Here is a 22,679-nt window from a genome sequence, read left to right on the forward strand (position 1 = left end):
ATTGGTGGATTTGACAGGTGGAGAGAATCAGGAGGAAAAGGCAGGGGCTGTGACGCAGGCAACTTTTTCACCAAGACAAACGGTTCTGGGTCTCAGCAGAAGTCCCGGCAAGATGGTGGCCAAGTTCACTTTCATTGTTCAATTGTCTTTCCCAACCTGGACACTTTGGGAGTGAAAGAGGGTGCTATTCATGATTGTGCCAGGTCAACAGGCGTGTTCAAGACAAGTTAGATGATCGGTCCAGTGCTGTCCAAAAAGAACTTTCCATAACGGTGAAAATGTTCTACGTTTGTGCTGTTGGATAGGGCAGCCATTAGCCGCAAGTCGCTATTGGAGCATCAGCGATGTGGCCAGTGCAATTGATAAGTGAATTTGCAGCACCCCTTAAGTTTTGTTAATCTAGATGTAAATCTAAATAGTCGCATGTGGCTCGTGGCACGTGTATCAGTGGAGCACTGGTCCTGTTATTCATGGACGACAGCAGGTCCTCAGGGCTTGCTGAGAAAGGTCCTCGAAGAGAATTTGTTGACTACATTAAAACTCCACAAATCAGGCATTTGTGATTTGTGGAGCTATCTCGAAGTTTTTCAGAAGAAAAAGATTGCGGAAAAACCCAGAATATCCATGGGAGTCCATTCAAGTTGAGTCCGTAAGGATTTGTTGAACAAAGGGAAACTCAATCATCAAAAGTCACTGAGCTCTGTCTCCACAGTGGTGGGAAATTCAGACCACCTCTTGGAGTCTTCCAGGAACTTGAAGAAACATAGCTTCTCTGGGGACAGCCGAGAGCCTAGTGCCCACTTTCATGTCAAATTTCATGGCGGCACTGGGACCAATGGTTGGAGTGTTTGTCACTTGCTTGCAGGGCTTTCCTGGAAGTGGCCTGAAAGCCAGCAAAGTTGCTGCCTGGTCAGAAAAGACCTCTTTCATGTGGGATTTCACCAGCAACTTAAAAAATGTCTCCAATCGCCTCCTGGTGCTATAGATTTGGAAAGAGGCGTTTCTAATTATAAATGCCTGGGTGATGTCATTCAGTCCCCAAACCCCCTGGGGGGCCGTGCTGAATAGGGAAAGACAATATGCTAACAAGTTATCTGAAGGTGTCAGAAAGAAATAATGAAAACCAGTACAGTTTGGGGAAATGTTTTCTAGCCTGCTTTTTGGTTTTAGCAACTGCACTGGAAAAGATAAGATACACATGGCTTTTATAAGGAGGCCGCGAGATCTCCAGGGGATGTGAGGCAAGAGAGAAGAATCAGGCTGAAAACATGCAATCATCACATAATCACTGAGAAACAGATTACAATATAGCAAAGGAAGCTCTTCAGAGAAGAACTCCTGCATGGACCGTTGGGGCCAAGATTCAGTGGGGCTCTGGGAGACCTTGACTTCAGCTTGATGGTATTTGAATAATCTGCCAGAGAGAAAAGCAGATATAGCCCACACTGTCACATTTAGCGTTGAAACCCTCAGTTTGACTGAGTAATGTTCAGCCATGCCCAGGGGTCAGGCCTACACTCACTCCGAAACAAGTGGGGAATTGAAGCAATTATTCAGATATCCACAGACGTAGCTACTGGCCAGGGCTGCATCCCTGATTTAGCCCGGAAACAGTAACACTATTATAAGCTGTTTGCGAGTTGTGCAGCTATCTTGAATTTATTAAGGAAAGGAGATTACAGAAAAATCCAGAATGTCCATGGGAGTGTGTCCAAGTTGAGTCATACGAAGCGGAATGGGAAATTGAAGGCCTCCTACCACCAAAAGGAACAGCTTGCTTTTGGCCAACTTGGAAATAGAGATTGGGTTTAAAGTTTTCAGATGGTTCATTTCTTTGCAATCACTCTTTATTATCTGCACGGTTGGTAAATCTGATGTTGTGTTGCATCTGGGCCAAGAGACAGAAAAAGGCAAAAGTACATTAAAAGTTTTGAGATACTCTGAATAAGGTAATGTTATTTACGCTTTTGCCTGGAGTGGACCCTTCCCATGATTTTCGGTAGGCTGGCCAGTGGGGGAAATCGCCTTCCCCATGTACACTTTGTTCAAAACAGCTTTGAATAGAATGCAGTTTACCTGTCTGTAAGAGAAAACCTAGTACCAGGAGCCCAAATAAGATTTCTCTTTCCCATTCAGCAGGAAACCCAGAGGTAGAGGCTGCTGGTGTTGGTATTGTACAGATTTTAAGGCCAAACTTGTTGTTGTTGTTGTTGTTTTTCTCATGGTCACATGGCTTTTCTGGTAGCAGAAAAGAGAATGTCTGAGTCTTCTTCACCTCCCCCACCCTGCCCCTCCCGCACCCTTCACCTCCCCTACCCTTCACCTCCCCCACTACCTTTAAGGAGCTTTTTCGGGGCCGCCAGTGTGGCTTTAGTCGGTTAACTGTCTGACTTTGGCTCAGGTCATGATTTCCAAGTTTGGCAGTTTGAGTTCAAGCCCTGCGTTAGGCTCTGTGCTGACAGCTTCAGATCCTCTGACCCCATTTCTCTCTGACCCTCCCCTGCTTGCCCTTTCCCAAAAAATAAATATTTTTTAAAAAAGGAGCTTTTTGGGAAGGCCACCCAATGGCTTAGGGGATCTCATAGGCCCAAGCCATGTTAAATGGCCAAGTCTAGGTGCAAAAGAGGCTGGGAAATGTAGTTTTTAAAGCTGATGTGTTAAAAGCCCTCCTCCCAGCACCCCCAATAAAGTTGATATTCAGTTAATAACAGAAGGGAGACTGTCTGTGGGGGTAGGCACTCAGCACACTCCATCACTTCAAAGAATTGTAATACAAATTAAAAAAATTTTAAATCTAGTTTGGCAAAAATAATCCTAATTCCATAGTTTTTTTTTTAAGTTTACTTATCTTTTTGAGAGAGAGAGGTGGGGGAGGGGCGGAAAGAGAGAAGGGAAAGAATCCCCAGAGGCCTCTGCGCTGTCAGTGCAGAGACCTATATGGGGCTCAAACTCACCAACTGCGAGATCATGACCTGAGCTAAACTCAAGAGTCGAATGCTTCACTGAGTGAGCCACTCAGGAGGCCTCAGTAACTCAACAGTCTTTATAAATGACTTTCATTTATAACCAATTACCATGTAGTAAGATAATGGCTATGTATATTATTAAATATGCATATGGAAAAAGGCAGCGAGTTAGCCAGGCGTTAGTGTTTGTGTATGTGGGCGTGTTCTCGGTGAGAGCGAGCTGCATTCCTCTTGCATGATCTTCTGCACGTTTCTCCTGGGGGAAGTGAAGTAGACGTGACCTTGTCCATCAGCAGCTCAGTCTCCCTCCATTAGAATCCGAGGTTGAGTGAAGATACTCCTGAGAACTAACTAAAGAGCTTCAGTAGGAGTTTCTTAAACCTGAAACACTGGCTAGGGCAAGTTCAACTTTATTAGTGATTTGAAGAGAGATTTATTGAGCTAAAGGGAAGCCCTCTTGGAACAGAGTATGTCTATCTTGATTTAAGTAACTAAATCAGCCATGGCATCGAGTGGTGGTTGTGTTCAGGTCTGAAACAATTTTTGTGAGTCAGCCATTGTTAGCGGTGGGAAAGAGAAAGGGGGTGAAGGAGCGGGCTGAGAGGTGAGGCTGGGGGCGGGCAGATGTGCTGGGACTGATGTGCCCATTTAACAGTTGAATTTTAGCCTGTGGCCAGACAGCACCATGGGCACAGGAGGCTGGCCAGGGGAAGGGAAAAGGTAGCAGAGCAAGGCTGTCCCCATGGTGACTATCACTACTGGGCTCCGGCCAACTACGTCCATGGGAGACAGCAGACCCTGTACTGCTAGCCAGTTAGATCTTTCAGGAGAAGCCCAATATCGAGTGTTTATATTAAGTCAGGTTTGATAGGGTCGGGTCACATTTCATAATGCTGGGTCAAGTGTGGTCTGAATGTGGCCACAGGGGGCAACTTTCCCTTAGGGGTAATATGGTCTGGGCAGAGAAGTAACACGGACACTTTTCCTCCCCCGTCTCTCCTTCAGCCATGGTGAGAATGTTCTAGAATGCGGAGGAGGGTAGTACAAAGGCGGGGGACAGGGATGTATCCACTGAAGTCAGGAGTCAGTATGTTCTAGTCATAGCCAGAATGCGATTTGGTGAGTGTTAGAATTAATGCAAATGGCAGTGAGCATAGAGGGGTAGGCTAAATTCTGGACCAATTTCTCAGGCAGCGTCAAGAGCGTTTAGTGACTGAGTGGATACGGGAAAAGCCCCAGAGAGGAAAGGGGGAATTTGAGGAACAGAGTGATTTTGTTTAAAGCAGAAGTTGCAATCTGGCAACTCTGTCCCAGAGGTATGCTTTGTGGGCCGCACAGGATTAGCATTTCTTATATATTAATTTCCAATTATTGGGGCTCCTGGATGGCTCAGTTGGCTAAGCGTTCGACTCTTGATTTTGGCTCAGGATATGATCCCACAGTTGATGAGATCGAGCCCCACATCAGGCTCTGTGCTGACTGTGCAGAGCCTGCTTGAGAATCTCTCTCTCCCTCTGACCCTTCCCCATGGGCTCTCTCTTTCTCTCTTTCAAAATAAATAAATAAATCTAGATTTCTGACTCCCTTTGAAAAAAAAATCTGAGAGTATTAAACACAGATTCCCATAAAGCAATGGCAGCTGGCGCCGGGCAGGGCCGGGCCTGGCGGGGGTGCTGCCTGGGCTCCCCTCTCTTTATTTTACCCACCTGGCTCCTCTACGTGTTCGAGCCTGTGACCCCCGAGGGAGCCAGTTGTGCAAACCGAGGTCAGCCCAGCAGAGCAGGAAGTGAAGGATTCCAGGCCATGAGAGCATTTCAGGACAGAGTAGTGAACACCACAAAGGGGTTTAGAAACCATAAACCAGAAGGGTGAGGACGCATCAGGAAGGCAAAGTGGGAAAGAGAAGCTGCCCGCCAGGCGCACAGCACTGCGGAAGAGCCTCAGCTCCTGGAGAACTGTGTGCCGCCATCTTGGATGGGGAGATTCGTCAACGCCCAGTAATGTTGAAAGGGAAAGGGGCACACCCAGTGGCCTGGGGGTCCAGTTCTCAGTATCTGCCCTCGAGACCTGAAAGTGCCACACAAGTGCACAGAGATACTGGGTGGAATGTTCTTCGTTTCGTTGTTGTCTGTTACAGAACCAGAAACAACTTCAATGTCCATCCGTACAGTTACAGGTAAATAAACCATAGGCCTTGGTCCCTCTGCGCCCTGGGGACCTGAGGACGAGTTGAAAAGATACCATGCACTGAGAAACTTCCGGACAAAGCAAAGCATCGTGTGGAATCCCTCTCTCTGGGTCTGTGCGCAGAAGCAGGATCTGAAGTCTCTGCCCCTCCTCCTGCCAGATGGACACCACCAGAATGAGAAAGCTCCCAAGGCTGGGGACAAGTGCTTAAAGGGAATCTGCCATTATTTTTTAACGAGACAAATGTATTTCTGTACCAGTCGTGCAATTAAAAGCTGAGAGCAGAGGACAACGCAGGTGGCGTTTCGCAAGGACTGTCCGCAGAGGGGGAGGAGGGGAGAGGCCATCACAGCTGGAGGAATATTCGGGAGGCAAAGGGGCCGAAACCAAAGTGGGGGCGGGGAGGGCGGGAATGAAGCCTACAGAGAGATTCAGGTCCGGGAAAGAAGCAAGGGAACGTTCTTGTTGGTTTGCTTTTCACTGGGGTGACTGGACAGCTCAATAAAAAGACACGGCTACTCCTGAGAGGGCGTTACTGGAGAGCGTGGGGTTGACTTCTGACCCCAGATCACACCTGTAATTTAGTTCCTGACTCTTCTGATATAGAAAAGTCTAGAAGGATTTTGATGGGAAATGAAAGTGGTTTTTTTGGTGGGATAGGACCGCAATACCTTATAAAGAAGAACTATTCATATGGGGACAATATTGCTTTAAATAGGACTAAGAGGAATATCCGTTTGGATTAAATGTTATAATAATGGGGGGGGGGCAGATTAAAAGTTGGGGTTTCCAGGTTTTCAAATTTTAAAACAGAGCGAAATGCTGGTAATGCAATGTTGGGTATTAACAACGCATGCTACAAAACTTTCTGTGTGGTTGAGTCTAGTTGCACTTACAAAAATAAGGATAGAGGCATAAGGAGAAAAAGAAGGAAAGCATTCAATTGTCAGCGACGCTTGTCTCCGGGTGACGGAGAAGTGGGTGATGTTACTTGTCCTGCATTTCTGTTGATGGGACAGTTTTCTATTGAAAACATTGTTGCTTTCATTATTCCCCAAAGGAACTGTTTTTAAAACTGCAGTTTGAAAATCATTTACAAGGGAAGACAGCCAAGGAAGGATTCCTGTTTGGCAAGGAATCAGGCTGGCCAGCCCGAAGCTGCCTTTTGGAGACTCTTTTTTTTTCCCCTTTTACCCAAATGTCAAAAGTCAGGCTTCCACACAGCGTGAGGGAACCTAAAATGATCAACTTCCCCAATGTGGGGCGACAAATGTCAGCTCCTCCCCACTCCCAACCAAAGGCCTGTTGTGTGTTCTTAACCCTCAAAGAGAAGACACAGAGCTCAGTGGGCTGTGATGTGAACCGGCAAGACAGGGCTGACCCCGAACGGGTTATGTGACATATAAAGAAAAGGAGGCGGCTTCTCCCCCCGATACTGAAGCCCCCCCTTCCCCCCAACATGGCAGGAAGTAACCCAGCCTCATGATTAAGCCTGTGAACTCTGCCATCAAACAGCCCGTATGAAATTCTTGCTCTCGCTGAACAGCTCTGGGGCTTCCAGTAAATTCTGTAACTTCTCTGTACTTCGGTTTTCTCCCGTGTAGAAAGGAGAGGAAGATTTCCTGCCTCACTGGGCTCCTTTGAAGATGAACTGAAATAATAAAGTACATGGAGCCGCCAGGCGGTGGTGGTCAAGTCAGTGGTTTTGTTCTCAGAGCTGTCTGGTTTTATTTTCTTCTCTTTGCCACCTCAGGGCCATAATTTCAGGGGATGGAATAAGACAAGAGAGTTTGGGGGAGAAAGATAGGCTTTTTAATCCTCAGGTTTTTCTGTGAAAATAAAGCCTCCCAATTTGAGGCTGGTATCCATTTGGAGCCAATGAGCAAATTCGTTGAGCACCATTCCCTTCCAGGCTATGGGCCTAAGCTCCCTTTCAGGTGTGTGACTAGGTGTCACATAGATTACATAATCTTGCTGGTTGAAGCTGACGCCTTCTCTCAAGAAGCAACGGCCATGGACTTCTACTTGGCCTCTTCACATTCATTCTTCCTGATTCCAGTGAACTCTGGAATCAACCAGAATAGGAGAAGAACGAATCTGGAGAGAATAAGCCTTGTGTGTGGACACTTTGGGGGCAAAGCTGCCTTTCACACCCATGGCTGCCTGGCCCCAGAGACCCTTGGAGGACCACCAGGCTCGCGGTCACCCGTCATAGCTCTGGGAAACCCCAGTGGCTGTCTCTGCCATGCTGGGTAAGTGCCTCTCACTCACATCAGATGTTGGGGTTGCTGCTTCACAAAATATGTGCAGATCTGAAAATCTTTCTCTGCACCCCTCGAAAGCCAACCTGTGAATTAACCAGAGGTCTGATGAGATTTTTCCTTACGTATATCCACCAAGGTAACTTTGTTGTTGTTGAGTCTGTTACTGTTGTATTCACATCTTCCTTCTATTGATCTGTGCTGGGGAATTGCGGATGTGAGAACAACTTTTTTTTGAAAGGGTGAAAAGCAATCCTTCAAAATGATAATAGGTTCACCACATGATTTGATCATCTCGTGGAGTTCATTTTATTACAAGCTACACTTATGGAAGGAATCCCATTTTGGCTTAATATTTTGGGGCTCCTTTCTCAGCTAAGTTAAAGGTTTCATTTGGGATGTTCCATTTGGCATTCTCTGATTGTCTGATGAAATTTTACAAAAAAGGCAAAAATGCTATATAGAGAGCTGTTTGCCGTGGTGATGTCTGAAGAGTGTGGCCTGTAATAATTTCTCTTTTTCTGAACAGCAGCACAGAGAAATGGCTGTCCAGGGCTTGCACATAGCTGAGGGTTTGAGATATTCAAGATCATAAGCATGCAGCTTATGAACAAACATAAGGGGACTGTATATGACATAATTATAATCATAATCTCGTATAAGAAATTAGGTGCCCACAGCATAAAACAAAGTAGTTTGCATGGAATTGGACAGTCAGGCAATTAGTATGCATATATTGATTACCTGCTGTATGCCCTGCTCTTTCAAACCAATGACATAATCAATATAAAAAATATTTGAAGGCACCATGTAAATATAAGACTGAGACAGGGAGATGGGACTATGATAGACTCTTGCCTCTTTTACTATGATCCCCTCCAAACTGCTAAAAAATGTTGTAGTTTCATAATTTTAAAAAAGGAAAGAAATATTTGGAACAGCATCCTGATAAAAGTTGCAAATGCTAGCTTTGTGAACTTCCTCCCCAGCGCTGCTCTGAGCAGGCTCTGAACACTGTCCGATTTACCTCTGTAACGATGGCCTGATCAATCACGTCACCCCCACTTTCTTGTTTATCACTTTCCCAGACCCAAACTCACAGTTGATACTGAATCAGCAGATGAGTAACCCAATTCCGCGCTGATAAGAGGGGCCAGGGATTGGGCTTTCCACTTCATTTCTCAGAAGTGTCTGTCAAGTCTACGGGATTTTTATGGAGTTTTTGCTGTATGCCTACCATTGCAAACTGAAACAGATGATGCCAACCCAGTTCATAAGACAAACAAACACGTAACCTGGGAAGACAGTGATAAAAACAGGAAATAACTTCCCCCTGGGAATATTCCAGAGATCAAGTTTGAATAATTGCTTCATGTTCAGTTGGACACAGGTTCACTCCCAGTTTGACTCACACATGTAAATACTCCTGACTACCTTATGACTGTTATACACACATACACATACACACACACACACACACACACACATACCCCTACACACACACACACACCCTTATCTTTCCAAAATGCTAACTATGCAGCATAAATCAGTCACTCTGAACTTCAGAGCACTGGGTCCTTCATCATCAACCTTGACTCCTCTCTTTGTCATCCTCACATCCAGCAAACCCTGCCCTGCCGCCCACTTTCTAAATTCAAGACCTACTTTGCAGGCCAGCACATGTCAATTTGAGTAAATTTTCCATGTGCATTTGAAAAATAATATATATTCTGTAGTTACCAGTTACTTTGGTAAATGTCAGTTGGGTCAAGTATGTTAAATAGTGTTGGTCAAAATTTTTCTATTTCTATTGATTTATTTCTGTTGGTTTGTCCATTATTTACTGATAGAGGAACATTAAAGCCTACCACTATGATTGTGGGTTTCCCTATTTCTCCTTTAGATCTGGTGGTTTCTGCCTTACACATATTGAGGCTATATTAGAAAATGTTTCTAGATTTAGGATTGTTCTATCTTTCAATGGTACTGACCCTTTTTGTTATTATAAAATACTCTCTAATATATTGCTTCTTACCTTAAAATTGACTTCATCTGATACTAGAGTAACTAATTAGCTTTCTTATGATTAGTGAATGCATGCAATATATTTTTCCATCCTTTATTTTCATCCTGTCTGTATACTTATATTTAAGGCTTGTTTGTCTCTTGCAAGCAGAAAATAGTTGTTTTTTTTCATTTAATATGATAATCTCTCTTTTCATTTGAGTATTTAGTCCATTTACATTTAATGTAATAACTAACGCATTACTAACATAATACTAACACATTACTATTTCAATTAGTTCCACCTGTTGTGAGTTCCATTTTCTTTCCTTTATTATGAACTTTTACATAAATGACATCTTTTTCTAGATCATTCTCCTATTATCTTGTTATTTCCATATTTTTTTATATCCTACAGATTATACATATGATCCTTGACTTATTATGGTCCAATGAAATTAGTGCTTTTCCTACTCTGGCAATGCAAGGAACTTAAGACATGTTTAATTTCCTTGTTCCTCTTAACTGCTTTTGCATTACTGCTGCTATAAATTTTAATTCTACATATATTTTAAACCCCACAAGACATTATTGTTATCTTTTAATGGAGTCAATATTCATTTAGATTTAACAACACATTTATTCTTCTGCTCTTCTTCATTCTGTCCTAAAATTTTAGTCTTCCTTCTGAGATTATTTTCTTTCTTCCTAAAGGACTTTCCTTAGTGTTTCTTGTAGTTAAAGTCTGCTGGTAATGTAGTCACTCAGTTTTTGTTTGTCTGAAAATATACTTATTTCACCTTAAATTTTGATGGATTTTTTACTATAGTAGAATTATAGGTTGGTAGTTATTTTCTTTCAGGTCTTATTTTTTTTTTTAAAGAATTTAATCTTTTGATTTCCATCAGTTCTTCTGGAAAAGCATCTGTCAGTCCCCTTGCTGTTTTCCATAGATGTGGAGCACTGTGGTTCTGTTGTGGGATGACTTCATACCAATTTTCTTGTCTAGCTTTTGTTTGTTCTAGTAGGTGAGATGGTCTGCAACTAGCTATCTGGACATTTTTCCAGATAGAAGTTTTACATATTCACTGGCTTTGGTTTTCTCCAGATGATGTTGGAGATAGTGGCTGGAGGTTGAGGGAATGACAGAAGATCAAAGGGAGAGAGAGGTTAAGATAAACAGTAACTTTACTTAAGAGGAGTGGCCTCTAGAAGATTAGCAGCTGTTTGAGACCAAAGGAAAAATATAGGGAACAGAATGGCAATTTATGAAAATAAATGGCCCTAGAACCTGAGAGACTGTGATGGCCCATGTTGCATTTTATATTTCTCTTTATTATGTTGTACTTCCCTGAAGTAATGGAGAGTCAGAGAGGTTAATTGACACGTGTAATCTGAGATAGCTAGTATACCTCCTGAGATTTGAACCCATGCTGGTAGACTCTAGAGCCCACATTTTCAATTTTTTAAACGTTTATTTTTGAGAGAGAGAGAGACAGAGTGTGGGTGGGAAAGGAGCTGAGAGAGATGGAGATACAGAATCTGAAGCAGGTTCCAGGTTCCAAGCTGGCAGCACAGAGCCCATTTCGGGGCTTGAACTCACCAGTTGTGAGATCATGACCTGAGCCGAAGTTGGACAGACAACTGACTGAGCCACCCAGGTGTCCCCAGAGCCCACGCTTTTAACTATTAAGCTGCAAGACCGGAGGCTTCTAAAGTTATCTGATTATAAACCAAAGTGAGAAATACCTCATGAATCTATATGCACACATTCATAATCAAAACTAAACTTTCACTAATCAATATTATCCATATTATGGGTAATACATCATGGATATTCTATTCTATTCTATTCTGCTCTGTTTGGTTCAGTTCCATTCAGTTCTGTTTCATTACATTCCGTCCTATGCTATTCCATTCCATTTCGTCCCATCCCATTCTATTTGCTGGGTCAACATTAATGGGTTGGTCCCCCATTTCAGACAAAAATCACAGCTAAAGACAATGACTTACCTTAAGGATTAGTAAAGTACACAGCTCTGATTTGCTGGGGAAAGTTCCGAAAGCAAAAAAGCCACTTATGTTGTCATTCAGAGATTTTAATAACAACAGGACAACTTTAGATCACCCACTTCAGATTCTCTGGTAGGCAGCCTCCAATAGGCATGTCAACTTTCTACTGGCACCGGGCTAGTGGGGACATTATTTGTCTTGTTTGGGAACCCATATTAGTTCTCTCTACACAGCTCAAGGGCAGACTAGGTCACTCAGTAAATGTTTGCTGCTTGAGTCAAATAAAGGGTCATCTGAAGAGTTTTTCTCCTCTAATGTTCTCTATTTAGCCCTGATTGAAGAGGGCTACGGCATCTCACTGGAGGTCAGAGTCAACAGTAAAAAAATCTCCTGGAACGGTCACTTTCCCAAAGTTACTGTCTTAGTCTGCTGTGCCACCGAGGGATTAAAGACAAACTACCACCCCCCTCCCTTTCCAGAATTTCCTGTCCTGTCTTGTGGTTGACTTAAAATACTTCAACTCCCACCTCCTTCTTTCTCACCATTATTTCTTCATGGCTAAAGAGGTTATAAATTTGCAAAGGAAATGATTAAGCAAATCCAATGCTCTTGGCCAGGGACCTGATTTTTCAAGGGTCTAGTTTTGGGGAGCTGAAGAAATCTGTATGATGAAGGGTTTGCACATGAGTTTTTAGCCTTAGTCAGGACTGGTGCCTAATTTCCTGTTTTTGTATCCTCAAAACTGCTAAGCTCCTTGTGAGCAACCAGGCCAGCAGAAAGGGGGAGGGGATGGGGTTTCGGGGAGAGGGTTGGGAGTCAAGAAGGGAGGAGAGAGCCATTCCTCTGTCAGCGCTGGCAGAACTTCAGTGAAAGTGGAAAGATATTTTTTTAAGGCAATGAAAAAGTGACTAGAGGCAGATTCTAGACATTGAAGTTGAGGCTTTGAGTAGTAAAGAGGGGAAGAAACAAGTCTGAGCAGGACTTTTAATGCACTTCCAGATACTCAGAGAATTTGGATCTCAAAATGTTCCAGTGAGCATGAGCATTTATTCAACACGTATGCGCCAGGCACAGTGCTAGCTGCTTGGCGTGGAGTAGATCATTAAAGCCACCTGGCATTTCCACAGGGTAGATTCCGTGGTCATCTCTACTTGATGGATGTCAAAGTGAAGTTAAAGAAGTTTAGTGAGTTGGTGTTACTGGGACCACTCAAAGACATGTTCATTTCTTTAGATACAGGATGGGTGTGGGGCCTTACCCAATGTAGCTTTCTCATTTTATTTCTCCCTCTCAAAGCAGGGCTTGAAGTTGTGCTGAGCATTTGCCCATTAATACCTCTTTCCATGTTTCCCTTCAAATTGCATTTCCCATGTTCCATTGCCAACTGGATTCTGGTTAAGTTCCAAGATCTTTTTCCTATGCCCGCCTGTCAGTGGAAAGGCAGTGCTCCCCTGATGGCCCCACTCTGGTCCCGGCTACCCTCAGTCACCCTCTCCCACCCCTGTGTGATCCTCCGTGTCCCCCCAGGGTTTCTAGATTCTCTTGCTCTGGTAGGATCGCCTCTTCCTTCTGTCTCTCCGGCCCCAATGGTATTGCGGCTTTCTTCTTCGGTGTCTAATCTCTGGGTGGTCTCCTTGTCACGTGCTTACTTTTTCAGCTCTTCCAGCACCTCTTAAGGCTCCTCTGTTGAACGACGTGGCACAAAGGACCAAAGTGAGAGCGGATGTTTGTGCCTTGGACTCTGAGACTAGGGCTTGGAGGCAGGTAGTTTATTTGGGAGGTGACCCCAGGCAGCACAAGCGAGGAAGAGTGTGTTCATGAGTGTGTCACTACTGTGGGCAGCTAGGATTCAGTTTCGCTAGGGACCTTAGGGGAGCATTTAGAAGACACCTCAAAAGTGTCTCTCCGAGAGATGGGGAAACAGAGCTATTTATCTGCTTTCTCGAATCCCTCATTGCTTGAAAGCTGTCCCTAGGGGCATAAAATTCTAGACATTTCCAGAATTCCCTGCATGTGAGCTGAGCGCGTTCCCATAGCCCCTGGAGAAAGCCACCAAAAAGAAAAGCCAATAGTGGAGGGATATTTGAGGTGGGGAGCCATCGGTTCTACGGGGGGACTCTGAAGTGGGCAGAAAGGAAATGAGGCGGACCATCCACAGCGTCTGCTACCATGGCAACCTGGTGATTATTACAAGAAGATATAGCCAAGGAAGGCCAAAGGCAGACTCGAGTCCACTCCCCAGAAATCCTACTTTCCTTTAGAATGAGATGGACATTGGGGAAAACCAAATATTTTTCTTTTTGTTCTCTCCTCCTTCTTTTCTTTTTTCTTGGATGAGCCAGCCAGCCAACTGGCTACCAGGATGGAGAGAGCCTGGCGTACAGTGTAATCCTAAAGACTGGGTAGCCTTTGAGCCCATGAGGGCGGAGACATGTGTTCTCCCTTGGGCAGATATCATCTGTGCCCTCATCAGTAATGCTCACCGAGCACTCATTATTTGCCAGGCGCTCTACTGACAAGCTATAAATGTGTTGTCTTATTTACTCTTAGCAACTTTCTAAGTACTATTATCATTCCCATTCTACAGAGGAACAAATTAAGGCTCTAATATATACGGTAACTTGATCACTGTCTCCCAGACTTGGGTTACAGGTGTGGATCATCTGGGTGGATCAGGGGCCAAATTACAATCCCACAGTTATGAAACTTGGAAATGAGTACTTAAGCATTCTTGTAGGGACCAACCCTATTTAGAGGTTTTATCTCAATGGGTATTTCTTATGCTTTAACAAATTTTTTTTAAGTGTCTTTATTTTATTTTGAGAGAGAGAGAGACAGAAGGTGAGCAGGGGAGGGGCAGAAAGAGAGAGAGAGAGACAAAGAATCTGAAGCAGGCTCCAGGCTTTGAGCTGTCAGCACAGAGCCCGACGCAGGGCTTGAACTCACAGACTGTGAGATCATGACCTGAGCTGAAGTCGGACGCTCAACGGACTGAGCCACCCAGGCGCCCCTCTTATGCTTTTTAAAGAGGCTTAAGGAGAAAATGATTACATTTTGTGATAACATGGTACAGAGTTCAGGTCACTCAGTGAATATTAGTTGAGTTGAGTTTATGTTAGATCCTACCTATCACCAAAATACAGATTGGGCTCTGCCACCCTCCAGCTCATTCATTTTCCTTCCTACTTCTCAGGAGAAGTTGAAACTTCTTACTATGGGCTTCTTATTTCCTGTCCTTGATGAGTTGGTCTGTGCCTCCTCTCTGGCCTCCACTGTCTTATCTGTCCTCCCCAGGACCTCACTCTGGCCATACCCAACTACTTGCCATTATCTCTGTAGACCCCGGGCTTCTGCACTTCCTGTCCTGCCGGGAACAGGCCAACTCTTACTCACTCTTCGTGAATCCCCTCACCTGTCACCATCTCAAATGGCCGACCTCCATCCCCTGGAGTCTTGTAGCAGTGCCTTCCTTTGAGCTTCACAACACCCTACATTTACTTATCATACATCATATTATTATTGTCCTTTTGCCTGACTGTCCTTCCCATAGGCATGAAAACATGCCTTTGGGAGCTTAGGTTGGGTTTCAACCTTGACTCTGACATATGTGTCCTTGGGCAACGATGCTTCTCCTCTCTGAGTCTTCATTTTCTCATCTGTAAAATGGGGAGTAGGCAAGGTGATTTATGTGGCACATGATGCCTGGCATGTAGTAAGTCCAACGTTAGGTATGCATCTTCAGGGCTCGTCTTGTTAAATTGATGATGAGTGGAGGGGTAGCTCTACCTAGACCCGTGCTTTTCAAATTTCTTGCATCAGAACCACCTGGAGGACTTGCTAGGACACACGTTGCTGGGCCTCACTCACCCTGAGAGTTTTTGACCCTGTGGGTCTGGAGGAGGGGCTTGAGAATTCGCATCTCTAAATCATTCTCAGGTGCTGCTGATGCTGATTGTTAGGGGACCACACTCCGAGAACCACTAGGCTAGGCAGCTGGGGAGGGGGGTGTCTGATTAAAGCAACCAAACACTTCGTGCTAAAATAAACTCATACCAGATCATAAGGCAACCCACTGACCAATGGAGGTGGCTACAGGGTATCTATCAGTTAATACATCCATTCAGCCAATATTTGTTGAAAATCTACTGCCTTTAGGCATTATGCTAGACATGGACGACAGAGCCGTGAGTGAGACAGACCAGAGAGTCCTGATGCTGATGAGCTCAGTCTCATGGCCCCGTTCTGGAGGGCAAGGCATCATAAAGGCACATGTCCCAGCAGTTGGAATTGAAGGGGCATACTTGGTCTGGGACATGCTAACTTTAAAGATACTGATGTCAATAACTGCCTATTAATTGCATCATTGGAGTTGTCTCTATCTCTTTCACCAAAACGATAAATCAAAACTGATTATGGTAATCCCATCACCGCCTAGTCCGGAACTGCACCCATCATTTGGCGCTGACCTTAGGGTCAAGTCAAGCCTTGGAACACGGGAGAGCAGAGTCCAGAGATCAGAGCTAGGCTGTGATATGACATCTGTTAAATGAAACGATAAACATCCTTACTGCTATTATTATTACTAGTTATTATTACTAGCCAGTTTGAATGGAGGTTTTCTGTTACTTGGTGCTGGAAGTTCCCTATGACATACTAGCTCTCCCTTATTTCATGTTTAGTATACACCAGCCACCAGCTTCACAAAACAGGCACTAATACTGCCCCGTTGTTTGGGGAGGAGACTGAGAAGTTAGGTCACTTGCCCACTAGTTGTGTGCGGAGACATTAGAGGCAAGGCGGGGTTGTGGGACATGAAGGGCTGGCGAGGGTAATTTATATGCTTTACAGTGACACCAGCCTAAATGGTTTGCAGTCACAATATCCTTTCTTAAGCCTCTTGCAAGACTAAGCTGGTAAAAATGGAAAAGCAAACCAATGAACTTTCTTAGTTAACTTGCTCCGGTTGGCCCTCTTACTCTAATAAACTCGGCTGCTTTCTAGGAGTTAATCAACAAACACATTCTTAAGAGCTTTTTTTGGCTCAACCTCCTCATTAGGGAGTCAAGGAAAAGGGCTTGGCTGGAGATGGTAGCACCCTACGTTCTAGAATGCCCCCATGTGGCCAGACTTAAAAACATCCTTGAGAGCCCAACGCGAAAGCACTGAGCTTCTTCAACGGCAGCCATTGGCAGAAGTGCAGCTGGGGGCCATTTTGTCAAGAAGTCTCCTTTGGAGAAAAAAACCCAAAGAAGGCATACAGGTGCATGCCAGTGTCCTCATAATAAAATATGACAGAGGTGGAAATTAAGTTCTATTAGGGGCATACAGCTTTAAATTAGATAATGTATTCAGAAAGCATCCTATAAACTGCGGAGTGTGAGAATGTGAAGCATTATTATTATTATCCTTATCTCTGTAAAATTCTCTGGGTTGCTATGTCTGCCAAGGCCAGTTAAAGGGCCAGGGGATGGTGAAGATAAAATGAGTAGCTTTCTGGGGAGAAGAAACAGAGGCAAAAGGGTTAAACTCCCCAGAACACCAATTTATGCAAAGGGCTGGATCCCAACCGGTTTTCAGGCCAGCGTAAGATCTGAATTACAAATTTACAGAATTTGCTGCTCAGTAAGTAATTTTTTTCTCCCCTAATGGAGCCCGGGAATTTCCAGTTGGCCACTTTGTGTTCACTGATGGACGGAGGACGATCTAGCCTGCAGAGGAGACATTTCCGCTCCCCCTGCGGACCCCCTATTAAGAAGGCTTCAAAAGGGACACGGAGACGATGCTTAAAACCAACCCTTATCATTCTTACCAATCCGCAAAGCGCCTGCCCTGTGTCTGCGACTTGGGTGAGTTAATCATTGAAATCCTCTTCCTTTCCAAAATTGTCTTTCAACGTAGGAAGACCACCTGATTTTCGGTTTTGTGGCTTAAGATCCACGTGGGACTCTTTGGCATAAGAAGTGGCATTTGTCAGGTCCGGATTGTAGAAATCTGTTCCCTTTGGGGGCGGGGGGCAGTCGGCCAGCGGGGGCCAGATTCCAGTCTCTTGCATCTGGACTGTTTGCATGCAAACAAGTGTGTGCATGTGCGTGTGCGCGCGTGTGTTGAAATCCTGGATAATTTGCTCCAAGGAAAGGACGGGGAATGCAACAAAACCCGAAGAACTTAACTTTCTTTCTCTTTTCCCTCCGTTTTTGGCATTTCTTTAGGTATGCGTACCCTTCCCTCAATGATGAATTCACGAGGGACCTTGTGGGCTGCTGAGAACAAACACGTTTTGGAACGAATTCTTTTATGGGTATCCGTCCAAAGTCACCATCAGCTGCAACTGGGAAGCGGAGTGGGGTTTTTTGGTTTTTGTTTTTGTTTTTCCCCCAGGGGCGGCCATGGCGGCTCAAAAGCTCAATTCTTGGAAGGGCCATTTCTTCTTGACACTGGAGAAGACACGCTTCCCTGTGCACCTAAAAATAAAAAGTAAATAAATAAGTGAGTTGGTAAATTTTTAACGAGGCCCCTCTGGCCCCTCCTCCGGGCCATAATTCCCTTTCAGTTTCAGAGTGTGTGTTTTGGGTTTCGACCGGCACAGCTCTGCCGTGCAAGTGGCCTCTCTGGGCTCAGTATTTTGAGGAACTTCGGTCCCTCAAGGCTCTTTGAGACCCAAGAGCCTTCTCCTGAGCTCATTTGGGGGAGTTTCTGCTCTTTTTCACAGGAGTTCAGCAAGAGGTATGGAAATTAGTATTGTCTGTAAATAAATGCATCAGGAATGAGCTCCCGACTAAAAAAAAACCAAACAAAATAACACACACACACACACATACACACACACCCCCTCAAAACTCAAAAATGGGATTTTCACATACTTCTGAGGCCACTACTAGATTTCAAATCCTCCAAATATGTCATTTTCTGAGTCTACTCTGGCTTCAGTTTTCCTGCCTTTTAAAAATGATAATAACAAAAAAAAACCCCAAGCAGTTTCATTAAAATATTGCTCTTTTTTTTGGCCAGGATAATCGAAACGGTTACAGAAAGTGTTGGCTCTGCAGAGAGATTCTCAGCAAAGAACGTCATTTGAGATTTAAAAAAATATACCCCCCCCCCAGGGAGGTGGGGGGATGGGAGGAGGGCTCCTTCTGCATTAGTGACTCAGGCCTGCCTGGGGGCATTGCTCATCAGGGCAAAAAGCCCTTGTGCCCAGCGAGGTGAAACTTGCAAATGAAACTGTCACCTTTCTCAATGGACTAGTGTGGCCCAGAGCTCACCAAAGGTCACACTAGGTGAGCCCCCTGGTGTTTGGGGACAAAGGAATAAGCAGCTGTCTGGCTTCCTTGAATCCGCCCCTGTCCTGTGACGGTGCCCTGGAGGAAAGTCACCCAGCCACTAGGGGCTTCCCCCACAGGACTTTTCCCTGATTGGCGCCAAGTTAAGCATTCAGACATAAAGCGGCATGAGGTCATTCTCAACCCGGGTGAGTCACGGACCCTGATCTCCAGGTTGGAGCAGCAGGTCCGAAGAGGCTAGAGACCTCTGATCTGTATTTGAGACCTAGCAATGGCCACCCGAACTGGGAGCTGACAGGCCACAGCAGCAGCAGCGCCAACCCCCCCACCCCGCCCCCATCTGCTTTTTTTTAGAGATACCATTCTTTTCCTGAACTCGTTTTCCAAACGTCCTTTTTTTTTTTTTTTTTGGCCAAAGTCATGGTTTTCTTTTCCTAACGTAAGACTTGTCAGAAAAGCCTAATCAATGTTTACTTCAGATCAACCATGACGGCTTTGCACAAGTCAGTGTGTGTGCGAATCTCTGTTTGCTACATGTGTCTGTGTGTAGGTGTGATTGTGAATATGTGCATGCATCTATTCCTGTATGTAACATATAAGTGTGAATGTGTACGTGCATTTCTCCGTTTCAGTATGTAACGCAGGTTTATACCTATGGGCGTGTTCCTAGTGGGTCTGAATATCCTGTGTGTCTGTACTGGACGCCGCCTCATCCTCTAGCTGTTAAGGGACCCGAGCTTCCCAGCTCAGTGGGAGCACCTGGGTGTCCCACCGCTTCCCAGGGTGGCCCGTCACTCATCAACAAGGGTACAAAGGCTGGCCCCCTTGGCTCAAAGAATGTAACTATAAGGTGCAATTCAGACTCCAGAGCCCTTTGGGAGATCAGGATGAAACTCAACTCCAGCTGAGACCAATGCTTGCTCAGCTCCCTCCGCTGCCCTGTTGTCCACTTCCTCTCCCTGCCCCCTCCAAGTCCTCCCTGGGTACATCCCATGCTTCTGAATCCCTGTCTGAGGCCCTGCTCCAGGCAGCCTGGCAGTACTTTTATAGAAGTGCAGGGTGGGGGAGGGGAGGAGAAAAAGGGGCACCCGGGTGGCTCAGTCAGTTAAGTGTCCGACTTCGGCTCAGATCATGATCTCACATTTTGTGGGTTCGAGCCCCATGTTGGGCTCTGTGCTAACAGCTCAGAGCCTGGAGCCTGCTTCGAATTCTGTGTTTCCCTCTCTCTCTGCCCCTCCCCTGCTCATGCGCTGTCTCTCAAAAATAAATAAATGTTAAAAAAAAAGAATTGCGAGTGTGTGTATGCAAATATATGTGTGTCCACATTTGCATGTGCCCATATACAAGGAGAAAACTCTAGGAGCTTCTGGGAAGGACGACAAGACGGAGGAAGAACACTGATTTTATATTGTGGAAGGTGGATTATAAAGGTGTCTGTCTCAGAGAGGACAAGAGACCTGCTTTAAAAGTTGAAAATTAAAAGATGCTTTAGATGTAAATGTATTGTTTTATTAAATCAGAAAAATAAAGATACATCATACATGATATCAATCAATCATATGCTAATGAATTACATTTTAATAGACTCAGGTCCTATTGACTCCTCTGTACATGTATTATTAAAAAAAACCTCGGGTATTTGAATAATCTTCTGGAAAATTTTTATTAACCGGGGTTACGGGGAGGGTTTTATCGGAGCACATCCTGAGAACACTAGGAAATTACAGACAGACTTTGAGATAAGTGTCAGACAGAACAGATGAAGCGAGTCCCTCAACCGTCTGAGAAGCATTAATAATGTAAGATTGCCGAGACCACATCTTTGTTAGGGCCACAGGATGCGGGATTAAAACGGAGACCTCGGTGCCCCCTTGTGTCGCAAAGTGAACTTGCAATTTCATTTTACTTGTTTTGTGCCTTTTTGTTTTTTTTAAAGTTGTAATCCTTGCCCTCGCCCTGAGCGCAACTGTTTTCCCAAAATCATTTCAGACCCTTTGCGGTCAATCTTTTCCCTCTCGTCAATACCTTTCAAAGACCCTATTCGAAAAGCAACTCCTACTCATTCCTTTTCCATTCCCCACTCATTCCATTCCAGGAAATTGGCAACCTCCCCGCACAGGGCCCGTGTGGTCCCTCCTCCAAACGTGAACTTACACGGATTTTTGTCTCTCCTCTCCGAGCTCAGGAGAGGAGCGTGTGTTTACTATAGAGCTTAATTCCCTCTGCAACGTACTCACCACCGCCACCTTTCATAACTTCACCAGGATGCGTCCCCCCCCCCCGCCCCCCGCTGCGCTTGGCAACCTTCAACTCTTCTGACCTAACCGGTTAACCTGCTAAACCGTCTTCACAGTTATTTACCGGAAAAGATTGGACCCGAGACGTAAATAATACACCTCAATATACAACAGCTCAGGCTTAATGTGCAGGCAGAATTTCATTGGATGGCCATTAGAAGAGACTATGTACACGGAGCGGGCTTGGGGGGCACGCGGAGCGGGGAGAAGACATCTTGCCGCAGGACAAGTTGGTGGGAACTGTAGTGATTTGTTTACTTGGTTTTGCCAGCTGGTCCGATGGATACGGGGTCTGTCTGCACTTGAGCGTCCAACATCCGCTTCGGTCCCTGGAGAAAAATATAAAGAAGTTGCATCCTCCTGAGAGTCTGAACCATCAAGAGCCCCCACTGCTATTCCTGTAGCACTGACTCTGGGCCGGGTGTGGAGCTAGATAAATACACTTCTCTCCCGAGTGGTGGATAGAAGAAGTGTCGGAGAGCAACGCCCGGTTCTATTCTTTCTGCATTGTGAAATCTTGAAGCTATTACTTAACTCTTTTTTTCCCCATTTAGTTATTTAAGTGATCTCTGCACCCACCCCAGGGCTTCCGTTCACCGCCTCGAGATCTAGAGTTGCATCCTCTCCTGACTGAGCCAGACAGGTGCCCCTTATTTCACTCTTGGAATTCAGTTCCTTCGTCTTTAAAATGGGGAAAACACAATACAATTTCTCAGAAGGTTGCTCCAAGATAAAGTGAGTTCACACCTATGAGGTATTTAGAACACCACCGGAGGTATGAAGAACCCTCAAAGGTTGTGTCTTGCTTTAGTTACGCTGTCTGATCGTTTTCGAACCTCCATTGCCCTGTTTAACTGTTTACGAAACATTGTCACCAGCTGAAGCGATCTTGTTTTCTAAGCCACCCAGCGTCTGTCTCCTCCACCTGAATGGACGCTCTGTCAACTTCGTCCGCTGTGCTCTCCGTGCCTAGAGGGGGCCTGGTGCCCAGGAAGCAGCTGCTCTTTAGTACTGACTGAATATGGTTGAATAAATTCCATGAGTCAACTATGATTATTACTGATGCTGTTATTCTTATTTTGCCTTTTCTGTCCAGTATAATATATATGCAGTAAAATCAACCTTTTAGTGAACAGTTCTATGAGCTTTGACCAACCCAGATGGTCATGTAACCGCCATGAAAATCAAGATATAGAGTAGTCCAATCACTCCCCAGATCCACTTTGAGCCTCTGACCAGTCAATCCCTTCCCCCAATCCCTAGACACTGGCAACCATTGATCTGTTTCCATCCCTAGAATTTTACTTTTCCAGGATGTCATATCAACAGAATCAGAGTACGTAGCCTTTGAGTCCAGATTATTTTGTGCAGCATAATGGATTTGAGAGCCATCTATGCCACTGCATGCATCAGGGGTATTTTATTGTTGGCCCTGTTTTACAGTATAGCACATGTAGTTCAGGCTAATGGTATAATATAGGATAGGATATAGAGTCCAGTAAAGTGTGTGTGTGTATATATATATCTATATGAGATTGTATGATATAGCAAAATATATAAAGTTGTATCATATAGAGCAGTGTAAAATATAGTATAATACAGTATATGTAGTATAGTATATATACATAGTACAGACTAGTTTTATGATACAGGATAGTATGATATGGTATA

General features: G+C 44.8%; 1 protein-coding gene and 1 long non-coding RNA gene across 4 annotated transcripts in view; one reads left to right on the plus strand and one right to left on the minus strand.

Moving 5' to 3' along the window:
* Nucleotides 1-17,917, plus strand: part of LOC115275276 — a 54,618-nt gene extending 36,701 nt beyond the window's left edge. Inside the window, exons 1-3 of one of the 3 annotated variants that reach the window (XR_003901459.1) lie at nt 16,602-16,691; nt 17,083-17,277; nt 17,641-17,917. This is a non-coding gene — a long non-coding RNA (uncharacterized LOC115275276). Of the gene's footprint in view, nt 1-16,601; nt 16,692-16,988; nt 17,278-17,640 lie in introns of those variants that run through there. The other 2 variants (XR_003901460.1, XR_003901458.1) reach the window with 2 other exon arrangements.
* A 2,281-nt stretch (nt 17,918-20,198) lies between these two features.
* Nucleotides 20,199-22,679, minus strand: part of BCAS1 (breast carcinoma amplified sequence 1) — a 63,276-nt gene continuing 60,795 nt past the window's right edge. The window contains exon 10 of the mRNA XM_029919045.1: nt 20,199-21,337. Within this exon, the coding sequence (XP_029774905.1) occupies nt 21,263-21,337 (75 nt within the window). The 3' untranslated portion in view covers nt 20,199-21,262. The remainder of the gene's footprint in view (nt 21,338-22,679) is intronic.

Source organism: Suricata suricatta, chromosome 12 (assembly GCF_006229205.1).
Source record: "Suricata suricatta isolate VVHF042 chromosome 12, meerkat_22Aug2017_6uvM2_HiC, whole genome shotgun sequence".
NCBI classification, from domain to species: domain Eukaryota; kingdom Metazoa; phylum Chordata; class Mammalia; order Carnivora; family Herpestidae; genus Suricata; species Suricata suricatta.